General features: G+C 41.8%; 1 protein-coding gene across 1 annotated transcript in view; it reads right to left on the reverse strand.

The window, feature by feature from the left end:
• LOC138948360 (uncharacterized) overlaps window positions 1-21,855 on the reverse strand; it is a 139,897-nt gene that overhangs the window by 81,332 nt on the left and 36,710 nt on the right. Inside the window, exons 9-14 of the mRNA XM_070319892.1 lie at window positions 19,280-19,510; window positions 14,384-14,467; window positions 12,464-12,544; window positions 7,784-7,858; window positions 2,194-2,271; window positions 820-951 (exon numbers count right to left, since the gene is read on the reverse strand). Coding sequence (XP_070175993.1) covers window positions 820-951; window positions 2,194-2,271; window positions 7,784-7,858; window positions 12,464-12,544; window positions 14,384-14,467; window positions 19,280-19,510 — 681 coding nt within the window. The remainder of the gene's footprint in view (window positions 1-819; window positions 952-2,193; window positions 2,272-7,783; window positions 7,859-12,463; window positions 12,545-14,383; window positions 14,468-19,279; window positions 19,511-21,855) is intronic.

Genomic DNA, 21,855 nt, shown 5'->3' on the forward strand with positions numbered 1-21,855 from the left:
AAAGTGGGTGTCGACTGAAAGACGTGCGCTCATTGGCTGGAGGATGCTTGCCGGGCCCGGTAGCTCAGTTGGTAGAGCACTGGACTTGTGATCGGAAGGTCGCAGGTTCGAATTCGGGCCGGGACGGACACGGGTCAACTTTATGTGCAGACCCAGAGACGGAAGCCATGTCCCACCCCCGTGTCATCACAATGGCACGTAAAAGACCTTGGTCATTCTGCCATAAGTGCATGGTGGCTGAATACACCTAAACACGCAGACACCTGGGTAGCGCGACTCCGTTGCTGCTAGCTTTCCACTGGGAGGAAGCGACCCGAATTTCCCAGCGATGGAACAATAAAGTAATGAAAATGAAATGAAATGAAATGAATAGATCCAGCTGTATTTCGAACAGACGGGCCGAGGCGGATGCTGTCAAGCGTGTGAGACGTACGGTTCGGATGCCACACGATCGGTTTGTGATCAGTTTCGGTCTTAAAGGTACGGGCGAAACCGATCGTGTATCTTGGCCCTCAGGTGAGTCAAAAACGTTCATGAAGATGATGACTTTGTTTTCTGCTTGCAGACAGAGAACTGAACTGAAAGGATAACGGTTTAATGCTAGGCCTTTTGTTACGATCTGTCCTGGAACAGAGAGAGAGAGAGAGAGAGAGAGAGAGAGAGAGAGAGAAAGAGAGAGAGAGAGAGAGAGAGAAAAAGAGAGAGAGAGAGAGAGAAAAAAGAGAGAGAGAGAGAGAGAGAAAGAAAGAGAGAGAGAGAGAGAGGGAGAGCAGAGAGAGAGAGAGAGAGAGAGAGAGAGAGAGAGAGAGAGAGAGATACCACAGGCGTTGGAGGAGTTAAGATTCCTGCAGATGCACTTTTTGGGACCTGGGGGACTTCCGGGAGGTACTTTGCACTCGGCACCGGCCACACACTTGTCGGACTCCAGGCACGTATCACCAATAGGAATTTCTGCAGAAAAACGAAGTCAGACGGGTGTATATGACGCTTTGCACTGGCCATGCTAACACAACGCATCGCCCTCATAGCATGCAGGCAGTACTGGACACCTAGCTGGCCCTTCAACATACAGACAGAAAACACAGACATCCCCACCTGCCAGGCAAACAATCGTCGCGCGCGCAACATACAAACAAACCTACAAATATATACAACCACGGAAGATATATTTTTATTTTATGACGGACTGTGATGACTTTTAACAGTAACACACAAGCTAAAGGTCATTCTAACCACTCACAAAAAATACAACCAAACAAGGTCACCAATCATAAGAGACTTGTGGGGAAATCGGTCACCGAAAGAATATGCACATTCAAGAATGTGTTTGACACCACACTAAATAGCCATAATAGAGAGAAACTGAAACTGAAACTGAAACTGAACTTTATTACCAAAGGATAGAGGTTTTAGGCAAAGCCTAATCTTACAACCTGTCCCTTATAAATACAAACACTTAATACAGACGCAAATAATATAGATAGAAAAATTGACAAGGTTATTGGTTATTGTTTCTTACAGACGTACATAATGTAAATAGTAATAAGGAAAAGGGTTATGGTTTTGTATACACACTCACAAATGGGAAAAACAATATAGTGTGGAAATTGCAGCATAGTTGCATCCAAAACAGCTAATAACAAAAGGGAGAAAAAAAATTTGGGGAGGAATTGTCTCAATCATTTGCATGTATATCATTATCAATACATACACATAAAGAACAAATCAAAATACAAACATAACTTGACTAAATGTAAAAAGCACGAAAATATCAGACATGAAAAGTGTTCTATTTACCCATTAAGCGGGAATGAAACTGGCGCCTAAACGTTTTCACAGAGGAGGCATTTCGGAGGGGTAGGGGTATGGAATTCCATAGAGACGCTCATGAGAAGGCTAAACTTGACTTATACAAGTCTAGACGAGGGATGGGGGGAATCAGGTTCTGGGACCCATATCTTTTTGTGGCATGTCTGAAATGTAATTTAAATATCCAGGAACAGGAGAGAGAGAGAGAGCGAGCGAGAGAGAGAGAGAGAGAGAGAGAGAGAGAGAGAGAGAGAGAGAGAGAGAGAGAGAGAGAGAGAGAGAGAGAGAGAGAGAGAGAGAGAGAGAGAGAGAGAGAGAGAGAGAGAGAGATGAATAGTGGAAACAAAGAGAAATGCGGGTAGTACTAAATTGGACGAGACTTACTGCATTTTTTTAAAGAGTCGCACATGGTCCCCGTCACGCACTGTTGGGTAGTTGCGCATTTCTCTTGTACCTTCCATTCTGCACACACACACACACACACACACACACACACACACACACACACACACACACACACACACACACACACATACACACACACATACGCAGTTATAGAAATCTTTGAATACTTCGATCTTCCGTACGCGAGCTGTTACCTAGAGGCACATGTCATTTTCACTTAAATTCTTTTTCAATTAAATATCAATCGATCCATGTCAAATTTGGAAAACATCATCAAACAATATCAAACGTTTAAGAATTGAATTTGTTAGCCTTTATCATGTATTGAATTTATGAAAAAAATGTTTATTTAGAAAATAATCAAAAGTATTGTCCGAACCTCACACTGTTTTGCAAGTTAATGCTAAACAATATGTAGGTTGAAGGCCATATTTGGTCATAATCATTTCAAAGTTTACTCCTGTAGTTTGTTCTACAGAATACTTCCCACCTCACACCGTGGCTGATTTTTGGTGCGGCAAATATTTGTTATTTTTGGCAGCATTTTTACCTGCTTGAATCCCCAACATCTCCAAATCAGTGAATGAAAGCTAAGTTCTGATATAACTCATTGTCATCATTTTCACGAGTTTTCATGCATAACTAACTGAGTATAAAATAACACTGTTCCCCATGTAACAAATCAAGGTGATGAATGGGTTTGAGCTATCAGGTGAAACGTGGATTGTAAAAGTAAAAGGCAGTCAGGCTGTTTGTTTGATTTGTGGAACCATCGTGGCTTTGGATTCGTGTTTGAGAGGACAACGACTGTAAACGTTCACCCTCAAAGACCCAATCAATGTTGATAATTACCCCGACAACTCATGGTCATTTTACAACTAAGCTGTGTAATCTCACATTGCGGAACGAAAAGGCTTAAAACACTTAAAAGAAAGGCAACATGCTCAAAAGTGACTGACCTCGCAAATATGATGGCAGTTCTGTGCATTTTTAGACTCGAAGAAAATGGACGTAAAGTTTACGTTTGATTACATTCTAAAAATTCAGGTCCCTGTGGGTGATTGTGAGTACTGTTGCACAACGAAAATGATGACAAAAACGATGTTTGGTGGCTTGTTGTCAGACTAGCATTTTTGTGTTGGTCCTCCGGTAGATCATCGACTTTTGTTAAATCTTTATCAACCGCGGCCTTCGGCCTTGGTCAATAAAGATTAAACAAAAGACGATATGGTCCCTTCGAACCAACAAAAAAAGCTGGTCTGCCAACAAGTCACCAAACATCGTTTACTATAGTGGCAACATGTGGTGAAGATTGGTTAACAAAAAGAAGTTATGATGGAAAAAACAAGCGCACGTCGCATGTTTTGGCAACTTTCGCAAAATGGCAGCCAAAAAGTCCTTGTTGGCATACCCCTCACTCATTTCCGTCGCTTTTTGCAAGCAAACGGCTGATCACAGGCTAGCAAGTAAACTGCATTTAAGATGAATAATTCTGCATTTTAAATGTCATCATTACATTGGGTATCTAAATAAATCGATATATATATATATATAATTTTATAGAGAATACTACATGGCTTGCTGTGTCGTACCAGATTTACACGAGTTGTTTTTTTAAATATTGAAGTGCGAGCGAAAGCGAGCTGTTCACTATTTGAAAATGCAACGAGTGTAAATCTGGTACGACACAGCAAGCCATGTAGTATTCTGTTTATCCTATATACTGTACTTACGTGTATTTTACTAAAAATGTCTTGCAGTCGAGGCAGCTAAATTGAAGACGCTTGTTTTGGAACCTCGATCTCTTCTAAAGCCTCGTGAAATCTATTACGTCAAAGCAAAGAAACGTCACTCTGAAAGTGTGGCGTGACGTGTTAGTTCTAAAGATTCATCGAGGGTAATTAGCGAGCGCGATTTTTGTTTCTATAATGACGTTTGTCTCGGTGACTTTGGCATCATAAGCAGTGTAAAAACAGGTCCCTGCCAGACTTGCTTGACATGACCTCATTTACATGATATACACACGTGTGATTTGAACGATTATTATCTCATGGGTGTCTCTCTCACGTATGTAGGATAAATATATATACACACCCCGACTCCTTTCCCCCCACCATCTCTAGCCTGACACGCTCAACATGATCTAGAAGAACCATACTAGTACGAGTTATTTCTAATATGCTGACTGTTAGCAAATGATAACAGACATGTCGAGAAAAAAGATTTCAAGCATGAGCCTTCAGGCGAATGCTGATATTGTTTGTGAGACATGTCTGTTATCATTTTCTAACAGTCAGCATATCAGAAATAACGATGTTATTACCGTTTATTTCAACCAAAAGAAATTTCGAAGCAACCCCGCATAACCTCTGTAAGTGTACCCCCATCATAAGACCTGGTTTTCTCTGGGTTTTGTAGGTCTTAAAAGGAAGATTCCACTACATATGACCCCATCTCCCCCCCCCCCAATCCCCCCAAAACGCTGTTCCAGCTTCATAAAATAATGTTCAAAAGAGCTCCTTGTGTGTCCTTTTAGTTATTCAACCCTGAGAATATTTCACATATTCAAACTGGCGCAACCCCCAACCTCCTCCCCGCCTGACATTCTCAACGTCCACCAAATTTTGAAAAAGGAAATCTTTTTCCTCTTTTTTTTTTTAACAAGAATCATAATAAATTACTAATTTTCTTGAACAAATTAAGCTTTGGCTAGCCCAGACAAAATATGTAATACTCAGACACTTGGGTGACCTCATTTCTAACACTATGACATCATAACATGATGTCGTCATCAAGAGTCTAGCCAAGACTGTGACCAAATCAAACAATGACATCATAGCTTAATGAGGTCAAGAATGATATCCTTGATAGCTCCGTGGACCATTTCAGTGGCGAAAATCTTTTCCAGCAAACATTTTTATGTTTTGGACTTAACAAATTTGGGTCATGTCTGCTCATTATTAACACTTACAATTGTGTAAAGTTTGGAGGATTTTGCTCCAAATATAAATGAGAAAATATCAACGTAAAGTTTTTACGAACATGACCCCGCTTTGACCCCAAAATGTGACGGGGGTCAACCAAACTAGGGTCATGTTGACAGATTATCAAACCCTTGAAGTGTTCACAGTTTCAAAGGTCTAGCTTCAAAAACACCTGAAATAACGTCAATGTTAAGTTATTATGAATCGAACATGACCCCCTGCAATCCCAAAACTTGACGAGGGTCAATCGAACTTAGGTCAAGTCGGGAGATTATCAAACCCTAGAAGTGTGCACGGTTTCAAAGCTCTAGCTTCGAAAACATCCGAGATAACCTCAACGTTAAATTTTATGAAACTAACATGACCCCGCTGTGACCCCAAAACTGGACGAGGGTCAACCAAACTGGGGTCACTTCGTGAGATCATCAAACCCTAAAAGTGTGCACAGTTTCAGAGGTTTAGCTTGAAAAACATTCGAGATAACCTCAACGTTAAGTTTTTTGTCCACGGCCGGCCGGCCGTCCATACAGACAGAGACATATGAATCCTAACACTCACCAATTACTCGGGTGAGTCAATAAAGAGAGTATTATGTGACAGCATTTGAAGTACACTTTAACATGGAATGTATGTATGTATGTATGTATGTATGTATGTATGTATGTAGGTATGTATGTATGTATGTATGCATGTGTGTTGGTGTGTCGGTGTGTCAAGTGTGCAAGTAAAAAGGGTATTGTAGTTGTACATATATTACTTTAGATATTTTTTTGTTATCATGGGTTTTATAAATTTTCTTCTCTTCTTCTTTTATAATTATTAATTAATGACCTATATGTGCTGATGTCCAATTTAATTTCCTTTGTTGGATCAATAAAATGTTATGAGTTATGAGTTATGAGTTATGAGTCACTCCTTAGAATAAATCACGCTGATATTGTTGATTTAAATTTTTACTTTGTCTTGTTTATTTTTAGCGTGATAAGCAAAAAGAGTCCAGGCTGCCTGATCGTTATCACATTTAGAAGGTCACCTAGAATCCGTCCTGATTGGTCAAAAAGCCATAAGCTTATTTGGGGCACTAAATTGGTAATAATTACTTATTTTCTTGACCAAATTGAGTTTTCGCTGGCCGAGACAAAACACGCGTACTTGCGTACTCAGACACTTTCGTGACCTCATTTCTAACACTATGATTCATCACAAATACTCTAGCCAAGACTAAAATACCCCAGACACTAAGCTGTGACCAAATCAAACAATGACATCATAGCTTGATCCCAGACACTAAGCTGTGACCAAATCAAACAATGACATCATAGCTTGATGAGCTCAAGACTCATTTTCTTGACAGCTCAGTGGATATATTCAGGGGTAAAATCTTCTCCAGCATTCTCCAGTTCATGCTGTAACTCAGAAATTTGACGAAAACAAGCTACATTTTGTTCATGTCTGCTAATTATTATGAGTTATTTTTAATATGCTGACTGTTAGCAAATGATAACAGACATGTCGAGAAAATGGATTATCAGTATGAGACAGAGGCTAATACTGATATCACTTTTGAAATAACGGTTTTATGACCGACTATTTCGACCAAAATAAATGTTGAAGCGACCCCGCGAATTAGACGGAACAGCCGCAATGGGAACTGGGCAGATTTAGAACCGACTTCAGACAGATAGGAAATGACGTAAAGATACACTTGACGTAAAGCGAGTGACGCAATTTCACTTGATTTTTCCGAACTTTGACAATGACGTTTTCAAGCGAGGCGGCATTGCACACTCAGAGAATGGGCGGTGCCTTGCTGTTCCGTAAAGCAACCACCGACAAAACTGCTTTTCGGTATTTTTTAGATAAAGAGAGTACTTATTATCTGACAGCATCTGAAGTGTCATTCTTTGGAATAAATCACGCTGACATTATTAATTTACATTGTTACTCTGTCTTTTTAATCTTTAGCGTGATAAACAAAAAGGGTTCCTGCCGGAACGTTATACAATTTAGAGGTTCACCAAGAATCAGTCGTGATCGGTCAAAAAGCCATAATTATGGTGCACTGGAATGGTAATAGAAACACCTATAATTGTGTGAAATTTTGAGGCTTTTGCTCCTAAACATCCGAGAAAACTTCAACTTAAAGTTTTTATGAACAGGACCCCGCTGTGACCCCCAAATTATACGAGGCTTAACTAAACTAGTCATATTGGCAGATCATCAACCCCTTCAAGTGTGCACATATTCAAAGCTCTAGCTTCAAAAACCCCTGAGAAAATGTCAACGTTGTATTGATGAATCTAACAAGACCGCAAAATTTGCCGAGGGTCAACCAAGCTGCAGTTAGATCGGGCGATTATCAAACCCTCGAAGTATAAAAAGTTTCAAAGCTCTAGCTTCAAAAACATCGGAGATAATGTCAACGTTTAGTTGGTAAAATCTTCTCGGCCGGCTTAATCAGGCGAGTCACAAACCTCTACGAATATGACAGTCTTGATGTTTTAACAACTCTATTGTATTTATTTATAATCTGTGCTTCCCTTTAATCATGCGACAGCAGCCTGGAGAGACACACATATACTTACTGCACAAGCCCCTGTCACAAACAGTTCCAAAGCGGCACGTCGATGTTGACACACAACTCCCAAGAAGGGGTATTTCTGAAATCACACACACACACACACACACACACACACACACACACACACACACACACACGAAAAGGACTGTTGTTGGCATGGGACGCAGAGACACTAAATGATAGAATAAAAAAAATAAAAAAGGAGAGAGAGAGAGAGAGAGAGAGAGAGAGAGAGAGAGAGAGAGAGAGAGAGAGAGAGAGAGAGAGAGAGAGATAATTTATTCAATAGGCCATAGCCCCTTATGAAGGGGTGTGGACACACGGTTAACATTGCAAATAATTTAATTCATCAGGTGCATAAAAAGGTTTGTTTGTTTGTTTGTTTGTTTGCTTAACGCCCAGTCCACCACGAAGGGTGATATCAGGGCGGTGCTGCTTTGACATTTTAACGTGCGCCACACACAAGACAGAAGTCGCAGCACAGGCTTCATGTCTCACCCAGTCACATTATTCTGACACCGGACCAACCAGTCCTAGCACTAACCCCCTAATACCAGACGCCAGGCGGAGCAGCCACTAGATTGCCAATTTTAAAGTCTTAGGTATGACCCGGCCGGGGTTCGAACCCACGACCTCCAGCTCACTGGGCGGACGCCTTACCACTAGGCCACCGTGTTGCGGTTGCAAAAAAGGTGCAAAATAATAATCGCACAACACTACAGATTAAAACATACATTACACGGTATTTAATAAAAAATAAAAATAAAAATAAAAAGAGAGAGAGAGAGAGAGAGAGAGAGAGAGAGAGAGAGAGAGAGAGAGAGAGAGAGAGAGAGAGAGAGAGAGAAGAGAGACGCAGATAATTTATTCAATAGGGTGTGAACACACGGTTAACATTGCAAATAATTCAACTCATCAGGTGCAAACAAGGTGCACAATAATAATCGCACAACACCACAGATTAAAACATACATAACAAGGTATTTAATAAAAATTAAAAAAAAGAGAGAGAGAGAGAGAGAGAGAGAGAGAGATAATGACAATGACAATGACAAATCTTTATTTTTCGAGGGTGACAAGAATAAGCATAGGTATGCTTTTTTGCATCTGGCCCTCGCCCTAAAGAGGGACTAAACTATTTTACTATAACTATGACTAGGGAAAAAAAGGTTACATAAAAACATTAATGGTAGAACATATAAGTTTATGTACATGAAGCGCATTATGTAGAAGCATTGTAGATCATAAGGTAGTGTTCAAAATTGGGTGTAAAGCAATGAAGATAAACGGAAAGTAACCCAACAATACATTAGCTCAGCAAAACAATGTATTACAGAGCCAAATCTTCGTGATTTTGTCACAATAAACCATAATTCCGATAATGAACAACTGTATACAAAGAAAACATACCAATCAAGTTTATTTGTTCATAGAGTTCATTAAATGGAAAGAATATTTGGTTCTAAAAGAATCTGTGTTGGTGGATTGCCGCAGGGCGTCCGGAAGAGCGTTCCAGAGGCTGCTTCCTGAATAAACAAGACTTGATTTAAATAGGTCTATCCTAGGAAGAGGAGTGTTTAGTTTTATAAAGTGGTGCGAATTCTTCAAAGAGAACTTTGAGCAAATGGTTTCGGGTGCATTTTCTGTCATAATTTTATGCATCATTATTCCTTTGTTGTAATTCATTCTTGACTTCAGAGGTAGGACCCCTATGTTGATGTAGTCTGAGTCGGTGAGAGTAGTCTGTTTGAGTAATACTACTTTTAGCGCTCTTTTGTGTAATCTGCTGAGTAGCTTTAGGGAATTATCACTTGCAGAGTCCCATAGAGTGGATGCGTAATCAATAAGAGACTGAATATGAGCAGTGAAAAATAACTTCCTGGCTTGACAATTAAGGAAGTGTTTAATTCTAGATAAGAGGTACACTTTCTTTGACACTAATTTACTAAGTTGTTCAATGTGAGTTGACCAAGACAGGTTGTTATCGATGTGGACACCTAGAACTTTGTGATGGTCGACTTTTTCCACTATATTGCCGTCAATCATTAAATCGGGACCAGTTGAGGTAAAATTCTGTCGTTTTTGTCTAGTTGTAATTATCATATATTTGGTTTTCTTTGGGTTAAGAGACATGTGATTTAGGTCAGTCCATTCTGTCAGCTGGTTTAGACTTCCTTGGAGGGATTCTGATAAGCGAGTTAAATTTTTGTTACTGGAGTGAATTGTGGTATCATCTGCAAAAAGTTCACATAAATGTTGAATATAAAGGGGGAGGTCATTAACATATATTGAGAAGAGCAGAGGTCCTAATACCGATCCTTGTGGTACACCGTAATCTACAGCTTGCATGCTCGATGCTCTAGTGTTTGTAAGAACTGTCTGTTGTCTGTCAGAGAGGAATGAACTAACAAGATTGATAGTATCATATCCGACGCCATACAAACCGAATTTTCTAAGCAATAGTGTGTGATCAATTACGTCAAAGGCTTTTGCAAAGTCTACGAAAATGGCACCACAGAATTCATTATCGTTTATTTTGTCCAACCACTGATCAACAAGAGAGATTAAGGCAGTGTGGCAGGAATGCTTAGCTCTAAATCCTGATTGTTTAGGATGGAATAAGTTGTTTTGGTTGAAATGTGTTAGGATGTGTTTGTTGATATGCTTTTCCAGTGGTTTTGATAACACAGACAAAATGGAAATTGGCCTATAATTTGAGGGGTCTCTTTTGTCACCTGATTTAAACAGAGGAATGACTTTAGCCTGTTTCAGGGCGACTGGAAAATATTTTTTGTCTAAACAGAGATTGTAAATGTAGGTAAGTGTTTCAGAAATTACGGGGGCTGACAATTTAAGAATCCTACCATCAAGCCCATCGAGCAATTCAGAGAGAGAGAGAGAGAGAGAGAGAGAGAGAGAGAGAGAGAGAGAGAGAGAGAGAGAGAGAGAGAGAGAGAGAGAGATTCACGAATTTATTATTTTATACAGCTGTACTGATACAGCGCTGTGTTGACATACCCTGCCAAAGCAGAGTAATTGTCGCGTTTTGCTCTAAGTACTGGCATGAATACAGATGAGGGTCTTTGTCCTCGTTCTGTGACATATGGAGAGGCTGCAATGTGTAAGTTGCATACTTTTGTGTGTGTGTGTGTGTGTGTGTGTGTGTGTGTGTGTCTTTACACCTGTTCCTTGTGCTCTCACACCGCCCCGTCCCTGCACGCACTGCTCCAACCACCCCTGAATTTCGTTCCGCTGCCAGACTTGTCGATTTTACAGACGCCCCAGGGGGGGATGTCGGGTCGCTGCGGTAGGCTATCCTCGGAAGATGACACTGCACTTCTGCTGAGTCACTTCGACGGTGTTCAGTAGTGGGTCTGTCCCGAGCTAACGGACGCAACCCACTATCTACTATGCCCCCTACAAACAACATTGACTTTAAAGGCAGAGTAAGCCTCCCGTAAACCATCACAGATACGGTCAGGCTTTTACACACAGTACAAACACCATTTCATTTAAACACTCACCAATTGAGAACATCCTAGGTGCCCTCCGTAAAGAGTGAACAATTTTCAAAGAATTTATTTTTGCGTGGTTTATCTTACCCCTGAGCCATCGTGAACCCGTGTGATCCAGTTTTCCCTTTTCACAATGCAGTCGTCATAGTTAGTCATTTGAATGCGACTCGACGTGAGCTTATCTACAATAGCACGTTTTTTTTTATGCACGAAACAACGGCTGTGGTTCACAAGAACTCTAGCGATGGCTTTTGACTGTTGAGAGGAACGGCGATTTGCACTGATAAACCGGCCGTCGTCTGCTACGACCCTTGCGTGACCCTGCTTCCGGGCTTTTCTTTTTTTAAACTTTCACAACTTCGAATTGTTCTGATCTTGTCTTGATGAAAAACGAATTCTTTTATGATTAAAGAATGTTTGTGTAACAAGCTGTCAATTTATTATTTAGATTTTAAAAGTTAGGTCTAGCGCAAAAACGAGGCGCCGTTGTTGTTAACGGAACAAGTCTACGAAAATAAATTCTTTGAAAATGTCTCACGCTCGACAGAAAGCAGCCAGGATGTTCCCGTTCGGTGAGCGTTCAAATGGAAGTATGCTTGTACTGTATTTAGACGCTCGGGGAGCTCTGTGATGGTTTACGGGAGGCTTACTGTGCCTTTAAGTCGCGGAGCCAGACTGAGTGAGCGTCCCCTCCAAAGAGCAGACCGCCACCACGTCCCTCCGTCGACCCCCCAGAACGTCACACGTTGAAGACCGACAGCAGAACTACTATTCAGGGAAGGAAGGAACAGGAACACTGAGACCAAGGTCACCATGAGAGCTCCGGGCATGAAGGGCCACAAGAGCAAGGACAATTTATATTTTCGATGATTAATGAGATGAGGATGATTATAATGATGATGCTTTGGATTTCCAATTTGGGTTTGAGACTAACCACCTAACCGACCCAAATCCTGACCCACCTAATAATAATTATAAGGGTATTTATAGGGCGCACATCCTAAAATAGTTCTAAGCGCCTAACACACAAACTAATACCTAATTACCTAACACCTGACCCACCTAATACCTGATTACCGAACACCTGACCCACCTAGCTCCTAATTACCCAACACCTGTCCAACCTGGGACATGTGATACATGACGCTGTTTAAAAAGAAGACACTCACTGCAGAAACCACTGTCGCAGAATGAACGAGGCGCGCAGTGAGTTGCTTTGTCCCCCGTACAGTCGCCTGCCAGAGGAACCTCTGTAAGAAAACATCATGATGTTTACGGTCTTTTCATTCGCACTTATTGATATACTAACTCACACAAACACGCACGCACACACACACACACACAAACACACACACAAACACACACATATAACCACATACACACACACACACACACATCATAAACACACACACACACATCACACACACACAAAACACACACATCACACACACACCACACACACAAGACACACACACACCACACACACGACACACAAACACACACACAAACACACACATATAACCACATACACACACACACATCATAAACACACACACACACATCACACACACACACAGCATACACACACACACTCACTTTATACACGCACAAACACACAACCACACACACAGCATACACACACACTCACTTTACACACACACACACACACACACACACACACACACACACAGCACACCCACACACAACTCACACACACACACACACACACACACACACACACACACACGCACAGCATACCGTCACGCTCATAAGAAAAATACCTATCTCAAGTAAAACTACAGGGGAAGCTACTGGAAGGGTATCTTTTATGTGTTAGAGAGTACAAACTCTCAGACCATCGGAAACCATTGCCACGGTAACGTAAGCAAAACTGCCGATCTCGTTTTTTGAGTTATAAGCACTTTTTCTTTATGATACAAGAAGACTTGTTTTGAGAATGTGAAAGTATGCAACAGTTCTTTGTAGGTTGTTATGCAGTTTTGCTGATTGAAAATGTTGTGTTCAGCTCTTTAGCCCACGTTTATCCGGCTGTCACCGCTCGAGATAGGCAGTTTGCGACGTATTACTATAATGAAACCAAAGAAAGTTTTTTGCGTTTTTCTCAAAAGATCAAAAAGTGACATAGGCAATTATTTTATGAGCGTGACGATACACACACACTCACTTTAAACACACACACACACAAACACTCCCATCACACACCCATCATAAAACGTATACACACATTGTCAATTGCAAAATATACAATGTCTAGAAAGACCACCCAACGAAGTGAATGAACAACAAGGCCGAGTGCTTGAAAAACAAGGCTGAGTGCATGAACAACAAGGCCAAGTGCATGAACAACAACGCCAAGTGCATGAACCACAAGACTGAGTGCATGAACAACAACGCCAAGTGCATGAACCACACGACTGAGTGCTTGAACAACAAGGCCGAGTGCATGAACAACAAGACTGAGTACATGAACAACAAGGACAAGTGCATGAACAACAAGGCCGAGTGCATGAACAAGGCCGAGTGCATGAACAACAAGGCCAAGTGCATGAACAACAAGGCCGAGTGGATGAACAACAAGGCCGAGTGCATGAACAACAAGGCCAAGTGCATGAACAACAAGGCCAAGTGCATGAACAAGGCTGAGTGCATGAACAACAAGGCCGAGTGCATGAACAACAAGGCCGAGTGCATGAACAACAAGGCCAAGTGCATGAACAACAAGACCGAGTGCATGAACAACAAGGCTGAGTGCATGAACAACAAGGCTGAGTGCATGAACAACAAGGCCGAGTGCATGAACAACAAGGCCGAGTGCATGAACAAGGCTGAGTGTATGAACAAGGCCAAGTGCATGAACAACAAGGACAAGTACATGAACAAGGCCGAGTGCATGAACAAGGCCAAGTGCTAAACAACAAGACCGAGTGCATGAACAAGGCCGAGTGCATGAACAAGGCCAAGTGCATGAACAACAAGGACAAGTGCATGAACAAGAAGGCCGAGTGCATGAACAAGGCCGAGTGCATGAACAACAAGGCCAAGTGCATGAACAGTTGTCGTTTACTCACCGCAAACGTTCGAGTTGCACTCAAGGCCGGGCTCACATCCGGTGACGTCATTCTGGAATCTGCAGCTTTTCCCAGCTGCAATATCTGCACGCGAAGAGACAATTTGCCGGGTTGTACACTGAACACAAAACAGTTACGCATATTTGTTCTGCTAAAAAATGTGTTTATTGGATTTAAGCAATAATTTGGCATGACGTCACAGGTCTTTGACCACTCTTACCCTCAACAAGAAAAGTAATTGCTTATACGACTCGCCTTCTTCATGTCCTAATACGGCGGATCCTCCCCCCCCCCCCCCTCCTTTAAAGACCCCCCCTGCCCATAAATAGAAGACTCCATCCCCTTCAAGACACTCTCCATCCCCTTCAAGACACTCTCCATCCCCTTCAAGACACTCTCCATCCCCTTCAAGACACGCTCCATCCCCTTCAAGACACTATCCATCCCCTTCAAGACACTCTCCATCCCCTTCAAGACACTCTCCATCCCCTTCAAGACACTCTCCATCCCCTTCAAGACACTCTCCATCCCCTTCAAGACACTCTCCATCCCCTTCAAGACACGCTCCATCCCCTTCAAGACACTCTGCATCCCCTTCAAGACACTCTCCATCCCCTTCAAGACACTCTCCATCCCCTTCAAGACACTCTCCATCCCCTTCAATACACTCTCCATCCCCTTCAAGACACTCTCCATCCCCCCATCCCCTTCAATACACTCTCCATCCCCTTCAAGACACTCTCCATCCCCTTCAAGACACTCTCCATCCCCTTCAAGACACTCTCCATCCCCTTCAAGACACGCTCCATCCCCTTCAAGACACTCTCCATCCCCTTCAATACACTCTCCATCCCCTTCAAGACACTCTCCATCCCCCCATCCCCTTCAATACACTCTCCATCCCCTTCAAGACACTCTCCATCCCCTTCAAGACACTCTCCATCCCCTTCAAGACACTCTCCATCCCCTTCAAGACACTCTCCATCCCCTTCAAGACACGCTCCATCCCCTTCAAGACACTCTCCATCCCCTTCAAGACACTCTCCATCCCCTTCAAGACACTCTCCATCCCCTTCAAGACACTCTCCATCCCCTTCAAGACACTCTCCATCCCCTTCAAGACACGCTCCATCCCCTTCAAGACACTCTGCATCCCCTTCAAGACACTCTCCATCCCCTTCAAGACACTCTCCATCCCCTTCAAGACACTCTCCATCCCCTTCAAGACACTCTCCATCCCCTTCAAGACACTCTTCATCCCCGCCCGATAGAAGACTCCCTCAGTTCCTATTTCCTTCCTCCCCCAACAAAAAGAAGGATACAACGGTATATGACAACCCCCCTCCTCCCCCCATCTACAAAATTAAATTAAACAAATGCTGTTCAAGAGAACATTCACGTCCGATGTATTGACACAACAGGATCCTGGTGTCACCTGTAAATCAATCTATACAGTTATCCAACCTTGAGAATAGTTCTCATTTGAGTCATTCTCCAAAACTGGTTACCAAAAGCAGGAATATGGCCCAAAAATAAAACTTGATTAATTTGAGTTGAATCAATGATAACAAGGTTCTTTGTTATCAGAATGACAGTTTGAAAGAAAAGAAAAAACAAGAAATACTTTTCCTGACAAATTACATCCTTTGTGACACAATTTTGTTCATTATGTAGTCATATGAATTCATTAAATGTTTTGCTAATTAGAGTCTGTATCTATAGGAGGTTTGTTTAAATTTTTAGTTATTTGTTTTTCTTACTTTTTTTGAAATACTTGTTTTTCAATATCTTTTATTATTTTTTTTAATTTTGTGCATGCTTTCAACTATACATTGGCACGTACATAATCATAACGGTGAGAAGTTGGCTATGTCCAAGCGATCGGGGTCAGCATCTTCGCCGGTAACAAAGGGTGTGACGTACGTACACTTCCAAAATCTCAACTACACCTTCTTTTTTCGTGCATTACGTCATAAATCACGCGCGATAAATTGTGAAATTCGGTGGAATTGTGGCTAACTTCTAATGAAAACGGGCGGTTACGTACTGACCACGTGTGACACAAACAACTCTCTGAGACATCGAAATCTTCAAAGTTTCCTCGGTAGAATAAATGCATTTTCTGCATCTTCAAGCTGCACTTATTGACACGATCGCAAAAGAATTAGTGATTGTAAAGAAAATAATTTGGTTACGGAGGTCGGAAAAATGTAAGTGAGCATGACAACATTCGATTTCTTTCTTTCTTTATTTGGTGTTTAACGTCGTTTTCAACCACGAAGGTTAGATCGCGACGAGGGAAAGGGGGGAGATGGGATAGGGGAAAGGGGGGAGATGGGATAGAGCCACTTGCTAAGTGTCTTGTTCACAAAAGCACTAATCAAAAAATTGCTCCAGGGGCTTGCAACGTAGTACAATATATGTGACCCTCCATCACGGTATGAGTCGCATGTCACCTTTTCATGATTTTCATATTTTTACATTTTCTTAAAGAGTTTTTTATTCTCTATCCAGTGGTGAAAACCGTTTTAGAAAAGAGTGAACACTGTTTGAGTTATAAGCCTGGGACTATGGTGACCCTCACACTGTTACTAGACACCCCCTGGACTTATATTATGCCTAGCGCAGAACCGCGTGAGGTGACATGCGACTCATTTCGTGGTGGAGGGTCACATATGACCTTACTGGGAGAATGCAAGTTTCCAGTACATAGGACTAAACATTTCTTACATACTGCTTGACTAAAATCTTTACAAACATTGACTATATTCTATACAAGAACCACTTAACAAGGGTAATAAGTGAAGAATTTTATGGGTGAGAAAAGGAAAGTAAAAGGACTTTGGGGAGGCAGAAATAGAGAAGAAACAAGAAAAAGATCCTAATTAGGTTCACGGCATCGAGAGTGATGCGACCTTCTCTCAGAAGTTAGTAGAGAAGGCTCCCCCATCCACCACCCGGGGGACGCGCCTCTACGCCAATTAGGGGGCGCGAGGCAAAATTCGATGCAATGTTAACTTCATTTGTGTTGGTATCATTCACAAAGGAAATTGACAGCATTTGCACAGGAATGAACCTTTATTGTTCCACAAAGTAACTTTTCAACAAATCATCCAAAATCACCTGTTCTACCATCATACACCATTTGCTGTTCTACCATCATACACCATTTGCTGTTCTACCATCATACACCATTTGTTGTTCTACCATCATACACCATTTGCTGTTCTACCATCATACACCATTTGTTGTTCTACCATCATACACCATTTGCTGTTCTACCATCATACACCATTTGCTGTTCTACCATCATACACCATTTGTTGTTCTACCATCATACACCATTTGTTGTTCTACCATCATACACCATTTGCTGTTCTACCATCATACACTATTTGCTGTTCTACCATCATACACTATTTGTTGTTCTACCATCATACACTATTTGCTGTTCTACCATCATACACTATTTGTTGTTCTACCATCATACACTATTTGCTGTTCTACCATCATACACCATTTGTTGTTCTACCATCATACACTATTTGCTGTTCTACCATCATACACTATTTGTTGTTCTACCATCATACACCATTTGCTGTTCTACCATCATACACCATTTGCTGTTCTACCATCATACACCATTTGCTGTTCTACCATCATACACCATTTGCTGTTCTACCATCATACACCATTTGCTGTTCTACCATCATACACCATTTGTTGTTCTACCATCATACACCATTTGTTGTTCTACCATCATACACCATTTGTTGTTCTACCATCATACACCATTTGCTGTTCTACCATCATACACCATTTGCTGTTCTACCATCATACACCATTTGCTGTTCTACCATCATACACCATTTGCTGTTCTACCATCATACACCATTTGCTGTTCTACCATCATACACTATTTGTTGTTCTACCATCATACACCATTTGTTGTTCTACCATCATACACCATTTGTTGTTCTACCATCATACACCATTTGTTGTTCTACCATCATACACCATTTGCTGTTCTACCATCATACACCATTTGCTGTTCTACCATCATACACCATTTGCTGTTCTACCATCATACACTATTTGTTGTTCTACCATCATACACCATTTGTTGTTCTACCATCATACACCATTTGTTGTTCTACCATCATACACCATTTGTTGTTCTACCATCATACACCATTTGCTGTTCTACCATCATACACCATTTGTTGTTCTACCATCATACACCATTTGTTGTTCTACCATCATACACCATTTGTTGTTCTACCATCATACACCATTTGTTGTTCTACCATCATACACCATTTGTTGTTCTACCATCATACACCATTTGCTGTTCTACCATCATACACCATTTGCTGTTCTACCATCATACAATAAAGTTCAAGCGAACGTTCACTTTAAACCTATTGACGCAAACTTGATGCTAATGCCACATGTACTAATCTATTTTGTTATCCATCCCTAATATCCCACAGACACAAACTTGCCCCACCCCCATCCCTAAGATCCCACAGACACAAACTTGCCCCACCCCCATCCCTTTTCACCACCGTCACTAACCTCATACTCAACACTCTTAACATTTTGAATAAAAGGAAGATAACTTATTTTATCGGAACGATACTATTGAATTTTCTTGATTAAGTAGATGTTTTGCTAGCCTCCCCTCTCTATAACCCGCCAAATGTAACTGTTTTACAGCGAGACACCCCAAAACGCCTCTTTCAAATGCCAACCTTGCAACAGCATCTGGGTGACATGGCCCCTCGACCCCTGCCTCATGTTGGAAAGCCCCTCCCGCTCATAAACTGGTTCCAGCCCTGACCTAGGCGCGAAACATACAGTCAGTGAAGTTGTTGAAAACGGAGCTGTACTTACATCGGGGTTTTTCACCCCAAACCTGCACCTCACAGAAGGCCAGGGCTTTGTTTTCGTCCATAGAGAGCAGAGCAACCCACTGGCCCCTCAGTCTGGGGCAACTGGTCAAGAGATGCTCTCCATTTTTCAAAGCTCCACGCGTAATAGTCAAACACATATTTGTTGGTCGCGTAGTTGCAGAAAAGCCAATATTATCAACAAAGACTCTAATCTGTGCTGGTAAGTCCTCGGCTGCAACAAACAAACAAACAAACAAACAAATTAACCATGACAGATGACACTCTGCATGCTATGGCAGTGTCAAACCTTCAATCATATCATTGTATCTACATGTTTCAATGGTTGCTTCCTCACACATGCATGATGGCTTTCTGTCGGTAGATAGCTTGGCGCTGGAACAACTGGAAGGTCTGACACAAACATATTTTTCTCCAATTTCTTAGTCTTTACAGAGATAGAAAGAGAGCAAAAAATATACCAGAGAGAGACTTTCAGACGGACACAAAGAGAGACAGACAGATAGAGAGAGAGAGGTAAAAAGAAAGAGAAAGACATAGCGAGAGGGATATGGGAGGGGGGGGGGAGAAAGAAAGAAAGAATGAGAAAGAGAGACAGAGAGAGACAGAGACGTAGACAGAGCGACAGGCACAGAAGGACAGAGAAAGCGAGACAGAGAAGGAGAGAAAGAGCACGCAAGATAGAGAGGGAGACTGCGATAGAGAGAAAGGGAGAGAGAGTCAAACAGCAAGCTCAGTACAGTCAATCAATCAATCAATCAATATGAAGCTTATATAGCGCGTATTCCGTGGGTACAGTTCTAAGCGCTTGTTGAAGAGTTGTCAACACAGGACTAACACAGAAACTAACATCTACAGACGGACACGAACCCTACCACACACTAGCAAACCCTGATAAACATACAACAAACAACTGTTTAACAACAATGTACACATCAATAGCTAGGTCCAAACAAAATGATATTAAACACAAAGAAAACACCTCTCACAGAGCACAGCATAAGAATGTCTTTTGGGGCACAACACATCACGTCGAACATGAAAGTCGCAGCCAGCTACGGGAAGAACTGAGTCTTCAACCTATTCTTGAACGCGTCAAGAGAGGGGCTCTGGCGAAGCTCAAGCGGCAGGGAGTTCCAGACGGAGGGGCCCGCGGAGGGAAATGCAATAGTTTCTGGCGTGCCACCTCTCAGGTACGTTACAGAATGCTCGGCACAAACTCCCGTTGCCTAGACCATTCTCGGCGAGCGGTCGCCTTTGTTACGGTTCAGTGACCCCAGACAATGGTACTCGAGCGAGCGTTAGCGAGCGATACGACAAAACTATGCGTTGCCTAGAAAACGTTTGCAAACGTTTTGTTACGGTCTGCCTAAGCAACGCACCTCTGTTCTCGTACTTTATTCATACCCGAGCCATCGGGGCCCTCTGTGACCAACTTTATTCACACATGGCCTTGAGTCGTTTGCTGCTTGAAAGCAACTCTAGATCTGCAATAGCAAGTTAATGTGCACCTCTCAATCTAAAGTACAATAAACGACTGTGAGTGACACAAACCAAGTGGCGGCGTTTGACTTCAAAGAAACTAGCGATTTGCAGAAACTTTGTCTGCTTGGCGAATGGTAAGATGCAGCACATGTGATGTGATGGTAGCCCTGTCGCCGCAGTACATTGTAAGCGCATAAGTCATTCTACACAGGCGCAGGAACAAACAGTATCATATGTTCGGAAATCTCAGTCGACTAGCATACCAAAAAAAGGGCAAAGTTGCATGGTTTTCCGTAGCCTACTTCCCCGGCATCAAGTGAAAAGAGCTGCACATTACACGCACCATACAACTCAATCAACCACATCACTTGGCCTGCATCCGGGCTTCCTTTTTGTTCAAACTCTCAAAGCTTCCATTGTAATGATTTTGTCTTGATGATAAAATAATGATGTTGTGTTTTAACAATGCTTGTCTTACATGCTGTCAGTTTATTCTTTGGATTTCAAAAGTCAGGTCTATCGCAATACCGAGACTTCCGATCCATACCTATACGTCTACGCAAAAACAAATTCTTTAAAAAATGCTCGCTCTACATGGACAGATCCTAGGGTGTTGCCTAGCTGTAGGCGTTCAAACCAAAGGGTGTGTGTACGTTATGTAAAAGCCTGGCGGTGTCTGTGATTGTAAACTGGTATACGTGAGGCGGACCATTTACATGTGCTGGTTTCAATACACTGGACATTACCATCATCGATAATGTTTAATCTAAATAATGATTGTTGTAGCTGAAGGGGGTCTATATTTGATAGGAAATATACTGGTTGGAAGCTTTATTTAATTTTAAGGAATTTCTGCATTTAACACCATTTTCATGGCCAAATAGCATAGACCTAATATTTTTTTGTTTTTAATTAGCGAATGATAAAAAACAGATAACTGATAATTGTGTGTCTTCTTCCAACATTAACCTTCGTCGCACCCCTCCACACACACACAAACACACACACACACACATACACACGACTGGGTGAGACATTAAGCCTGTGCTGCGACTTCTGTCTTGTGTGTGGCGC

Source organism: Littorina saxatilis, linkage group LG15 (genome assembly GCF_037325665.1).
Source record: "Littorina saxatilis isolate snail1 linkage group LG15, US_GU_Lsax_2.0, whole genome shotgun sequence".
In the NCBI taxonomy this organism is placed as follows: domain Eukaryota; kingdom Metazoa; phylum Mollusca; class Gastropoda; order Littorinimorpha; family Littorinidae; genus Littorina; species Littorina saxatilis.